The sequence below is a fragment of the Odocoileus virginianus genome, chromosome 8 (genome assembly GCF_023699985.2).
Source record: "Odocoileus virginianus isolate 20LAN1187 ecotype Illinois chromosome 8, Ovbor_1.2, whole genome shotgun sequence".
Lineage (NCBI taxonomy): Eukaryota > Metazoa > Chordata > Mammalia > Artiodactyla > Cervidae > Odocoileus > Odocoileus virginianus.
The window spans coordinates 16,711,591-16,725,055 of record NC_069681.1 but is presented as its reverse complement, the minus strand read 5'-3'; the positions used below and the strand labels follow the sequence as shown (position 1 = coordinate 16,725,055).

General features: G+C 36.5%; 1 protein-coding gene across 1 annotated transcript in view; it reads left to right on the top strand.

Moving 5' to 3' along the window:
* Positions 1–11,983, top strand: part of SUCLA2 (succinate-CoA ligase ADP-forming subunit beta) — a 41,319-nt gene extending 29,336 nt beyond the window's left edge. The window contains exons 7-11 of the mRNA XM_020876520.2: positions 3,581–3,742; positions 3,830–3,972; positions 5,463–5,583; positions 6,076–6,164; positions 11,052–11,983. Coding sequence (XP_020732179.1) covers positions 3,581–3,742; positions 3,830–3,972; positions 5,463–5,583; positions 6,076–6,164; positions 11,052–11,126 — 590 coding nt within the window. The 3' untranslated portion in view covers positions 11,127–11,983. The remainder of the gene's footprint in view (positions 1–3,580; positions 3,743–3,829; positions 3,973–5,462; positions 5,584–6,075; positions 6,165–11,051) is intronic.
* Positions 11,984–13,465: the final 1,482 nt, after the last annotated feature.

Below are 13,465 nucleotides of genomic sequence, written 5' to 3'. Positions count from 1 at the left end.
GATTATGTCCAGTTGTCTATTGGAGTATCAGAAGTTCATGGGTAAGATTAGATTAAGTTCAGTTCAGTTCAGTCACTCAGTTGTGTCCGACTCTTTGCAACCCCATGAACCGTAACACACCATCACCTGTCCCTGTCCATCACCAACTTCCGGAGTTTACCCAAACCCATGTCCATTGAGTTGGTGATGCCATCCAACCATCTCATCCTCTGTTGTCCCCTTCTCCTCCTGCCCTCAACCCTTCCCAACATCAGGGTCTTTTCAAATGAGTCAGCTCTTCGAATCAGGTGGCCAAAGTATTGTACTTTCAGCTTCAACATTAGTCCTTCCAGTAAATATTCAGGATTTTCCTTTAGGATGGACTGGTTGGATCTCCTTGCAGTCCAAGGGACTCTCAAGAGTCTTCTCCAGCACTACAGTTCAAAAGCATTAATTCTTCGGCACTCAGCTTTCTTTATAGTCGAACTCTCACATCCATACATGACCACTGGAGAACCATAGCCTTGACTAGACGGACCTTTATTGACAAAGTAATGTCTCTGCTTTTTAATATGCTGACTAGGTTGGTCATAACTTTCCTTCCAAGGAGTAAGCGTCTTTTAATTTCATGGCTGCAGTCACTATCTGCAGTGATTTTGATTGCAGAGATTAGATTATGTAGCATTAAAATTCTCTGAAATACTTTAATAGTAAACTGCATAAAGACACACCTGAGACATAAGACACAAATGTGATAAAGTCCAAAGGACGTAGAGAACTGAAGTCCCAAGTCAGATTCTTTTATCTGAGTTAGAAATTCAAAGAAAGTAATGTTCTTGCTAATTTCTTGACTATTTTCATTGAACAAGAGGTTATGAATTCTAGATACAGTTTAAATTCTTTCAGCCAGGGAAGTTTGGATTTTTTTTTCATAGGAACAGGTAGAGTTTCTCTGTAGTCTTAGAAGTTGCATTATTTGAATTTCAGATCTCTTATGGGCCTCAATTCTAACGGTGTACAAAAGGTTAATAATACATGTAAGTTTATCACAGCTTTGACCCTCCATTACCAAATTTGGGGGGAAAAAAAACAAACCCAGGCCATTCCCACTGCCAGGAACAGTGATCTCAGGCACAGTTATTTCTCAGAACCATGCACGTCATTTTATGAAGGGTCATGGCAGAAACTCAGGCTTCCCTGGTGGCTCAGACAGGAAAGAATCTGCCTGCAATGCTGAGAGACCTGGGTTCAATCCCTGGGTTGGGAAGATTCCCTGGAGGAGGGCATGGCAACCCACTCTGGTATTCATGCCTGGAAAATCCACATGGACAAAGGAACCTGGTTGGCTACAGTCCATGGGGTTACAGAGAGTGGACACGACTAAGTGACTAAGCACAGCATAGCACATGGCAGAAAGTCAGTGAAACCTGAATAAAGGAGAGTGAATTGATTTTAGTCTCACCAGGATGCCGGGTGATTATTTTACCTGTGGACTTTAAATCAGTTGAAAGAAATCTCTGAGCAGAAAATTAATTGTGGCCTAGTGATTTTGGCAATTAATTTGGTATTTGTGATTTCTAGGGGGAAAAACCAAATATGTACATCTCTTAAAAGCTTTCCCTCTTTTGAACACTATGAATTGGGTGTGGGCTCTGTTTACTGGTATTACACATACTCTTGCTTAGTTAGCAGAGTTGTCAGTGGCTGGTTCTACTGACTGTTAACAGAGCTCAGGCCTAGGAAATGTGCTTCCTAGGTATTTCACCTCAGGTTGTTTTTATTGGAGAATCACCCTCAGCTGAGTGAACCTGTCTTGATCTTCTTGAGTCTGTATGCCTCGGAGGCCTACTAAGGATTAGTTACTTGGCCATGTCATCCTCATTAAAAAAAAAATAGATATACAGTTGATCATTGAAAAACATGCGTTTGAACTGTGAGGGTCCACTTATATGAAGATTTTTTTTTTCCCAGTAACTAATACAACAGTACTACACAGTCTGTAGTTGGTTGAATCTATGGATGCAAAGCTGTAGATATGGAGGGCTGACTATAAAGTTATACACAGATTTTTTTGCTGACGTATCTTGAGCACTTTTCGTGTTTACTGAAATATTCTTCTAAAACATTTACTTTGATGTTTGTAATCCTGGCATATATAGATATGCCACAATTTGTAAATTTGTAAGTGATTATGAAAATACAAGGGATCTGAATGAAGCATTACAGTCTAAGAAACATACATATTATCATTCACCAGTGATTTCACATACTGTACTTTTCAGCTTAGATTTTCAGTATGGTTCATTTCATAGTTTTATTTTCTGCTGATATTTTTACCTAGTGCTTTATTATGAACATATTTTCCTTTAGGTCATTTTAAATGTGTTTAAAAATGCTGTTTCACAGTTCTCTGATAATTTAAAATTTGGGTCATCTTGGGTTTTGTTTATTTTGACTGCTTTTCCTTTTTTACTATTGCTTACGTTTCCCTGTTTCTTCAGAGATCTAGCAGTTTTTATACTGGACATTTTGGGAGGCTGAATTCTGTCTTCTTCTTCTGAAAGAATGCTTGGCTTTTGTTGTTAGTTAACTTGGCTGACTCCAAACTTTGTCTCTTGTTTTGGGCAGCAGCTGAAACTGCTTGGTTCTTTTCACCTCTGTCCGTTCAGGAGTAAGGAGAATGTTGTAGTTAGATTGGAGCAAGGAAGGGATAAAATACTGAAAGATGAAGTCAGACAATTAGCCTTCATAAGGACCATTTTGGTAGAGTGCTGCAGGTAAAAGCCTGATTAGAGTGAATTTAAGAGAGAATGGCAGCAGGAAAACCTGGTACAGTGAGTTAAGCACAGGTATTGGCAGATAATGAGTACTTCAGGCTTTGTGGGCCATGTATAGTCTCAGTTGCTGCTGTTTTTCTCCTTCTTCCTTTACCTTTTCTTTTTCTTCTTTTTAACTTTTTATTCATAAAAATGTTAAACCCTTTGTTAGCTCACAGGCCATTAAAAAACCAGCACAGACTGAATCTGGTCCATGGACCATAGTTTGCTGACCCCAGGTTTAAACAGACAACTTTTTCTGTGAATAATGCTGTATAGGAAGAGGAGAGTAAGTGGGGAGGTAGCGGGTTAAAGAGTTTCTTCTTTCTATTAGGTGGGGAAGAGAATGGCTTTTTTTGCAAGCCAGTTTAAATTAGCCCATGGAAAAGTAGAGTGGAATTTATGGTGCTGGAAAAGCAGAATTGCTGTGACAATGCCCTTGAGCTGGGACCCAGAACCCAAGCAATGGAGTTAGCTAAGAGCATGGACTGTTATTTCTTGGTAATTAAAAAGAACATTAAATGCTTTTGAGATTTTTCTTTCTTCTTTATCTGTTGCTTAGGACACATGTAGAAGCAGTAACTTTGATGGGATAGTTTTAAATTCTGACATATTCTTATTCAGGAGATAGTTTGAATTAGTTGTGAACATGAGTTGAAATACTTTCAGTAAGTAACAAAATGTGTTTTTCCCCTAAAGTAAAAAAACATTTGATTATTATATAGTGGTTTTTTTCTTTTTTGTCTATCTTGAAATTAAAATCACTTTCTTTTTTTCCTTTAAAGTGCTGTGTATGGATGCAAAGATCAATTTTGATTCTAATTCAGCTTATCGTCAGAAGAAAATCTTTGACCTGCAGGACTGGACCCAGGAAGATGAAAGGGACAAAGATGCAGCTAAGGCAGATCTCAACTACATTGGCCTTGATGGAAATATAGGCTGTCTAGGTACCATGTGTTCTTAATGTTAGAGTTGGATTGGTTAATCTTATTTTCTTTATGTTGCTTATACACATCATTTTCCTCTCTTGATAGTGAACGGTGCTGGTTTGGCTATGGCTACAATGGATATAATAAAACTTCATGGAGGGACTCCAGCCAACTTTCTTGATGTTGGTGGTGGTGCCACAGTCCATCAAGTAACAGAAGCGTTTAAACTTATCACTTCAGATAAAAAGGTAAGGGCAGAACCTATGTTTTAGATTTGAATGGTAAGAAGTAACTTGATTAATTAGTAGAGTACATAGTTTTACTTGTTGAGCATACATAGGTCATTAATAAATGTTTGTTATTGATAGGGCTGTGTATTTTTTCTTGGTGTTAGATTCTAGAATTGTTTAATAAAATTGTTTTTTTAATTGCTCTTTCCCTTTGAGTCTATGGACTTATTTGCCATATTCAACTTTATAAAGAGCATTAAACTAAAATGAGATACAAAATGTGCTTTGTTTCTTTAGTTTTATAATTATTTTTTAAAAAATAAATTTTATTAGAACTATATTCCTATTGCTTCCTTTGGCAAAAACTCTAAAAGCAGAGCATTATCTAATTACCTAACTGTTGACTACTTCTCTGAGCCACCAGGGAATCCCAATAATACGAACTAGAATTCTAATTATATTTCTAAGCATGGCTTTTTAGGCCTGTGTACAAGAATGGAGAAAAGCATATGAAGAGTTCCTGTGCTGGGGCATTGGAGTTGGAAGCAGGCCAGGAGCCCAGGGTGACAATGTGGATAGCACTGAAGTAGCTGTATACATATGTCCCTTTGTATTGGACACTGTGCTTGGATTTAGGAACACATGTTTTTTTCCTTCAAGGCCTTTTATAGTGTGATGAGGCTGATGAATTGAATGTAGTGCTATAAAAGACAGAAGACAGAACTGATAAACTGGGAGAATCAGAGTGGCCTGACCATCAGTGTGATAATGAAAGAATGCTGACCCAAATAAGTCCTGAGGTTTGGATGTGACATGTATTCAGGAGTGGCCACACTTTTTGAGTGCTTTGGAGGACCTGGTGTTTGTGAAAAGTTGGTAGAGTTGATGGGGAAAAATGAAGAGATGATAATGAGGACTAAGTTGGAGATCTTGCATCTAATGTTGTCTTACCACATGGCCTGGGCTAGTCATGTTGCTAATGGCTATGCTTAACAGGAAACAAGTAAATGGCATCAGGAGGTCTTGTTAATGTGGAGCAGGAGAGAAGAAACTGTGGACTAGGTGTTGGAATTACCCACGGAGGCGAAGGAATTTTGGTGGGCGGTGGACTGCCTGACTTCAGTGACGAGAGCTGCACGCAGAGAGTGCGGCTCTTCGGTCTGAAGATGTCTCCCTGGAGTTAACTTCTCTAAGGCACAGAGAGGGCTTCCCCAGGGGCTCAGCGGTAAAGGGTCTGCCTGCGATGCAGAAGCATAGGAGACGCAGGTCCAATCTCTGGGTCGGGAAGAGCCCCTGGAGAAGGAAATGGCAACCCAGTCCAGTATTCTTGTCTGGAGAATCCCATGGAAGAGAAGCCGGTGGGCTGTAGTCCCAGGGCCGCAAAGAATCAGACACGACTGAGGTGACTGAGCACACTCACAAGGCACAGATATGAGTGTGTTCTTGAGAAGGAAGGAAAAATAGTCATTCCTTTAAAATTTTAACCTCCCCAAACATTTTATTGACAGGTACTGTCTATTTTGGTCAACATTTTTGGAGGAATCATGCGGTGTGACGTTATTGCACAGGGTATAGTCATGGCAGTAAAGGATTTGGAAATTAAAATACCTATTGTGGTACGGTTACAAGGTGAGTGTAAAAGGTATCTTGTAATTGTTTCACTAACTCTAAAAGTTCATAATTAAACTTTTATTTAAACTTTTAAAAGTTCGTGATTAAAAGTTCATAATTTCAAGGAGTTTAGTTCATTTAAATTTTAATTTTAAATAGCTGTATTTTTAAAATGAGAGTGTATAATAGAGAATTTTTTAAATGTGAGTTTAAAAAAAATCTAACATTGGGACAAAATTGTTGATAGTTTTGTTTGGTATAAGTTGATACATTATTTGCTATGCATTATCTTGAGTTCTGACTTGTCTGAATTACCATTAATGTGATAAGGCAAAGTATTTTACAAGATAGCTCCAGATTTTTTACAGTATTTTCTTTGGTTTAGAAGCATTTGTATTAAATGACAGAAGTTGGTTGAAATTTTATATTTGTAGTATATTGTGACAAACATTTTAAATGATTTTTTGTATGTTTTTAAAGCATCTTTATATTTGCGTAAATCAATTCCAGGTACACGAGTTGATGATGCTAAGGCACTGATAGCAGACAGTGGACTTAAAATTCTTGCTTGTGATGACTTGGACGAAGCTGCTAAAATGGTAAATGGGTTATGTTGATTTAAGGAAAAATTTGCAGTGTCTGAAAGGTTTATAAGCATTTAGATTCTTAAGTGAACAGCTAATACTGCTAATAATTAGTTTTTCTGGGAGTATTGAATCCCATATACCTATCATATCCCATATCCCAACATCCTAAACAGTTACCAACTCATGCCCAACCTTGTCTCATCTAATTTTTACCTACTTCCTTGCCTATGATTTTTTTGAAGCAAATCTCAGACACTGTATCTTTTCATACATACCATCATGTACCTATAAAAGACAAAAGTATTGATGATATAAAGGAATTATTGTTATTTATTTCAGATGGGCTAGTGGTATTATGTTTATATTTTATAAAAAAGAATCGAGTTAGTGTTGAAACGTCTCTGATTTTCTTAAATATATTTTGCCTACGTTCTTTGTTAGATTTAGGATCAAAATAAATCTGTGCTTGCAATTGGTTAATATATCACTAAATTTCTCCTTATAGATTCTCTCCCTCCCCCCAGCCCCCCACCCCCTTTTTGAAGTTTATTTGTTGAAGGAAAACAGGCTGTAGTCGTGTTTCCTATAGTCTGGATTTTAATGATTGTGTCTATGGGGTGTCATTTAACAGTTTTTTGACCAGAAGTGTGTTAATACATTCTTACCTGAGCATTATTTGCTGGAATGTTTCAGTATTAACTTACCTAACATATTGCTGGCCACAGGCATTAGTTTCTGCAAAAAATGCCCTGGTCAGTAATGTGTTAACAGGTTTCTTTGCTCCTATACTTCCTGTAAACTGGTAGTTCAGTCTATAGGCTTGATCGTATATGTATTTGATTTTGAGGAGCGGGGAGCAAGAATATTTTATTGGTGATTTTGTATAATTCCATAAAGAGGTATATAAATGTCAAGTAACTTATCAGATAATACTAGCAGTCCTTGACACTGATAACTTAGATGCAGCATTTTGTGCAAAAGTGGTGATTTTCTAATTTTGTGATTATTTGTTATATAGAATACATATAAAAAGTGAAACTTTTTTGTATCAGTTATTTTATTGTCATGATGCACATTTTGCCTAGAAAAAGCTGGATACTTACTTGATTCTTTGCTTTTATTGATAAGTAAATTTTAAATGATTTTGCTTAGGTATTTAAAATATCTTTGAATTTGCATAAATTGTTTGAGATATATGAGTTGATGATGCTAAGGCGCTGATAGTATCAGTGCCTCCATTATGGCCTATGAAAGTGACCCAGGCTTTTTTGTTTCTTAGTTTTTGTTTTTAGGTATGTGTTGTGTGTTACATGGCATGCATGCATACACATCTTATTTTGAACTCATGGATTTAAATACATTTGACGTGGTTCAGTGCATTTTAGTTATTTTTACTGATTCTTAGATTATCCCATCTGTGGTCAGTGAGAACCTCTTCACCTTGACTCCTGAGTCCTCATGTGTCCTATGATGTGCTTTCTGGTGTAATGAGATGTTTCAGGCTCATCTTTACATTTCTTCCTGCTGACCTGAAATCAGCCAAATGGTGTTTAGACATCACAATTTAAACCTTAAGGGTACTTATAACTTTTGGGTTGTTCATGGTTTCTAGATTTTTTTGTTACAAGTCTAGAAAAATATGTGTTTTTTAAAGAGAGAAATACATGAGTACATACTGATATTTCCAAATCCAGGAGTACAGTTTGTTTTTTTTTCTTATCTGATATGTTTCTTTGTTTTTTTTTTTCCATTCCATGCTAACAAATATTTATTGCTTTGTCCCTCAATACAAACAAAACAGTTTTAGAATAATAATACCAACAATATACCTACTGAAAGTAGAGTAGTAGATTTGTATCTACAGTTCTTTTTGTCCTTTGAAGTATTTCCCAAGATTTGCTGGATTCTAAAATTCCTGTGAAATAGTTCTTTGTTTTATCCCACTCTGAAGCAGTTTCATTTCTTTATTTTAAAGTAATTGCTTAATTTTTTTTGTTATAAATATTTGCATGGTTCCAAAGTCAAACTATAAAACAGGATATATTCAGAGAAGCTAGCCTTTATACCTACTACTGTTTCTTCCTTCCCCATAGGTAATCAGTTGTTTTTTTTTTAATTAGAATTTCTTAGTTCATCTTTTCACTTTCTTTAAAAACACAAATACTGTATGTATGTGTATGCATATATCTCTCCACTTTCCCACATTACATCATGGTAACATGTATTTTACCTCATTTCTTTCATTTAACACTATATCTTTCTTGGTGAATACTCTGTAGTGGAAACAGAGATGTTTCTAAATGAGAACTTCTGATTCTTATCTGAGGTTCACAGACAGTTCATTGTGAACTTATATACAATCCTGAGTTTAAATTAAGATTTTGAGTAAGGGTCTGGTAGGGAGAAAGTGTTTCAGAAAGCCTGTTTTGACATTGAGATGTGGAATCAATTGCTGAAGGAAAGAGTGAGGGATAGTAGGAGTCTGGCTAGTTCAGTAATTAGATATGAGGTGAGGTGAAGGGAATGAATAGGTTAGAACTTTTCTCTGAAAATATGCTTATTTGCAGTGAGAGCCTGAATTAGGAAAAGCTTTTTGGACATGGAGAGGAAGGATAAGTATCAGTAGGAGCTTGATCAAATAGACTGTGAAAGATCAAAGTGAACAGTTGATTTAAGTTATGTCTGTAGTGTTTTTCTAGTGAGTAGGTGGTTATGGAAGTCATGACAGTATTAATAATATGATAATGTTAGCAATTGCTACTATTTATTATGCATGCAATGCTAAGCCTTTTTTTCCCCTTCCCCTATTACCTGACTTAATATAAGTTTGGTGATACAATATCCACTTTTATAGATAAAGAAACAAAAGCTCGATACATTAATCTTATTTAGGATCACATGTTGTAAACATCAGAGTGGGATCTGAACTCAAGGTGTTTAACTTTAAAACCTTCTCTTAACTATTCTGCTGGAGAGGAGAGAAGCTAAATTTGTTGTTTTGTTTTAGATATGTTTAATTTGTACATTTTGTATGGTACCAGCTGAATATTATCAGATAGATTTATATAGAGAACATTGGAATTCAGGTTGATAATTGTTAACTTACTGACAGAAAGTAAAATAGTAACTTCCAGATTCAGGCTCCTATCCCAACATTCTAGGATTATATACATATTTTTAAAATAAGCTTTTATTTATTTATTTATGGCCATGCTATGTGGCTTGCAGGATCTTAGTTCCCTGACCAGGGATTGAACTTGGGCCCTGGCAGTGAAAGTCCTAACCACTGAACCACCAGGGAATTCCCCAAACATTTATTTAAATGTGCTTTGCCGTTGTGTAGCATCCAGCTAAGACAGTCACTATTTCTATTGTCAAAGATAGTTAAGGGCAGCAGATGGAAATAGACATTTCTCCAAAGAAGATATACAGATTGATGGCTAACATGCACATGAAAAATTGCTCAACATTGTTAATTATTAGAGAAATGCAAAACTACAATGAGGTGTTACCTCACACCAGTCAGAATGGCCATCACTAAAAAGTCTATAAATAACAAATGCTGAAGAAGGTGTGGAGAGAAGGGAAACGTCCCACAGTTTTTCTGTGGGAATGTAAATTGGTGAAATCACTATGGAAAACGGTATGGAGGCTCCTCAAAAAACTAAAAATAGAACTACTATGTGATCCAGCAGTCCTACTCTTGGATATATCTGTATCCAAGAAAACTGTAATTGGAAAAGATAAATGCACCTCTGTGTTCATAGCAGCAAATTTACAGTAGCCAAGACATGGAAGCAACCTAAATGTCCATCAACACATGAATGGATAAAGAAGATGTAGTGTGTATATATATATATAATATATATATATATATATACACATATATTCAATTGAATACTACTCAGCCATAAAAAAGAATGAAATAATGCCATTTGCAGCAACATGGATGGACCTAGAGATCATCATACTAAGTGAAGTAAGTAAGAAAGAGAAAGACAAATACCATATGATATCATTTGTATGTGGAGTTTAAAATATGACACAAATGAACTTATTTACAAAAGAGAAACAGACACAGATATAGAAAACAAGCTTAGGGTTACCGAAGGTGAAAGGGAGGGGGGGAGGAATAAATTAAGAATTTGGGATTAATATATATCCACTATTACATATAAAATAGATAATCAGCAAGGACCTGCTGTATCACACAGGGAACTATATTCAATATCTATAAGGGAAAAGAATCTGGAAAAGAATCTATATATGAATAACTGAATCACTTTGCTGTATACCTGAAACTAACACAACTAAACTTCAATTTAAAAAGAGGAAAAAAATAAAGATAGATATAATTTGGGCAGTGAAAAAGAGGTAGATACATATATCAGATATGTATCTATTTAATACCTTCTGATTTTATATATGTGAATAAAATCTAGTGTGGGTTATAACATGCAGGTTATGAAGTGTTAGATTTGACTATCCTCCTAGGAGTGGCAAGGGCTTCCCATGTGGCACTAGTGGTAAAGAACCCGCCTGTCAGCACAGGAGAGGTAAGAGATACGGGATCGATCCCTGGGTTGGGAAGATCCCCTGGAAGAGGGCACAGCAGCCCACTCCAGTATTCTTGCTTAGAGAATCCCACAGATGGGGGAGCCTGGCGGGCTGTAGTCCATAGGGTCGCAAAGCACTGGACATGACTGAAGCAACCTAGCATGGATGCATGCCAGAGTGGCAAATGCTTCTGAGACTGTGAAGTGGTTTATAACAATGTCAGAATAGCCCAGATGTTTTAAATGAAAAGGATTGAAGATGTAGTTAATTTCACATTGACCAATTGTCCTGATTCTGTGTTTTTGTGAAAATAGAGACAAGATTGTTTTCTTTTCCTTTCAGGTTGTGAAGCTTTCTGAGATAGTGACCTTAGCCAAGCAAGCCCAGGTGGATGTGAAATTTCAGTTGCCAATCTGATCTGAGAATCCAGTGGTTGACTGAGGATGTTAAATGTGTTATAATTGTTAAAAATACTGTGTTCTGTATTACTATTGTTCCTTTTCTCTTCAGCGTGTGAAGCTTTGTAATTACCACCTAGGCATAAAAACTAAAAGCGTTTGGTCTGCGTTTATTTCTGTTCGAAAGGGGCTGTTTGTATAAAGAATGTGTAAGGCAGTTATCTAGTTTGTTCTGTTGCAGCTTTCTTTTTCACTTTTACAGAATATGCCAGTTTATTATTGCAGTATGCCAGTTTATTATTGTTGGGTACAATATTCTTCATTGATAAGAGTCTTATGAATAAAATAAATATGAAGATAAAGCTTTATTCTTTAGTGTTAGAAATGTATTATATCTCATAAACTAGTTTCATCAGTAGAGCAATGTATTAAAACAATGTTTTATATAAGAAGTGTTTATCTTCAGCACCAAATACTTAACTAAGTATATCAGTCACTATTTATAAGCAGATCTTTCAAGCACTCCCCAGAATATTTTAAGTATTTCGGTGAAGTAACTTGTGAATTATTTGAACATTATTTTAATCATTACAATACTCTTGATAACTTCTAGTTGTCATGATGATCCTGTTTGAGAGCCTGTAAGTTTGTATCAAATAAGGGTATATTTACTAAGGACTTGGCAGACAAAATTAACAATGTCAATTTAAATTAATAAAGATCTCCCAATGTGATTTGGATTAATTTTTTTTTCCTTTTTAAGTAAACACAGTAAAAAGTGATGTGTTTATCGTTGCACTAAATACCTCTGAGGAACTGATTTGTAGATTGTTTACTAGGCATGATATTTGCATATAATAAAGCGATCTAAAGATATTTCACTTGAATTCCACTGTTTATGTGTGTGCTATCTGGTACTCTTCTTCAGAAAAGCCTACACTGTCCTTTGTGTCCCAGTTCGTATATGTGTGTATGTGAAGATGTCAATCTTCATTGCATAGAACAGTTGATAATTTAACTATTAACAGGTTAAGTGCCATGGGAGGAAATATCAGTCAAGGAGTAGACTATGTATGTAAACATTCTGGTGAATTTGCGAACTTCTGCCTGTTTCTTGAAATGTGATCACACACACACTCTGAGGGGCAGCATAGCAGAATGATTATGAGCACAGAATTTGAAAGTAGACTGTCTGGTTTGAATCTTGCTTCCACTCCTTACTAGCTATATAAGCTGATCCAAGTTTCTAAATTTCAGTGTACCTCAGTTTCCTTAGCCCCTTTCTCATCCTCGCTAGAATTACTTAGTGGGAAGAGGGAGATAGAGGCAGAGAGAGGGAGGGAAGGCAATTATATAGACAGAACACATGAAATATTCACACATTCAAACCACCTATATCATATGATCTGTCTTCCCAGCCTATACATTAAAAAGACTAAATCAGAGCCATTAAACCATTTAGAATTTTGATAAAGTTATAATTAAAAGTCCAAAGCCTTTAGCTTTTAATTTAAAAAAAGTAATTTCAAAGAGTGCCAGCCAGTGATTAGCTCAGAAAATACTGGCGTTTGTTTTGGTTGGGTCTAGTCAGGAATTAAAGACTGCTCATATTTCAGAGAGGATGTAAAACAGGCTCTGTTTTTTCTTATCTGTTCTTGCATAATAGATCATCCCCAAACCAGTGATTTTCAAATAACAAAATTGTAACCTCACAGTTTGTATGTGTCAGAAATTTGGAAGTAGTTTATCTGGGTGGTGGTCCTGGTGATACACTTACTTGCAGGTTTGAGGACTGCTTCCACGATGGCCTCCATGCATGGCTGCTGGCCTCCACTTCTCCCCGTGTGGCCTGTCCTCGGGGCTGCTTGAGGGTTCTTGTGACAGGGAAGCTGGCCGCCTCCAGAGCATGTGATCCAAGGGAACAAGAAGGAAGTCGTACTGCCTCTTGTATCCTCACTTCAGATATTTGTGTTCTGATCTCATTGTCCCTTCTGTGACAAACTATTAGAAACGAATCAGTAAGTTCAGGGACTTCCCTCGTGGTCCAATGGCTAAGACTCTGAGCTCCCAACACAGGGGCCCCGGGTTCCATCCCTGGTCAGGGAACTAGATCCCATGCACAGCTAAGTTCTCATGCCGCACGCAACTAAAGGTCTCGCATGTTGCAACAAAGATTAAAAGATTTTGGGTGCCGCAACTAACACCCAGCACAGCTAAATAAATAAATAAATTTTTTAAAAAAAGACCTTAAGAAAAAAAGAATCACTAAGTTCAGTCTAAAAGAAGGGAATTCATCTCCATTCTTGAAGAGGGAAGTATCAAGGAGTTTGTTGACGTATTTTAAAACCATCACAATGT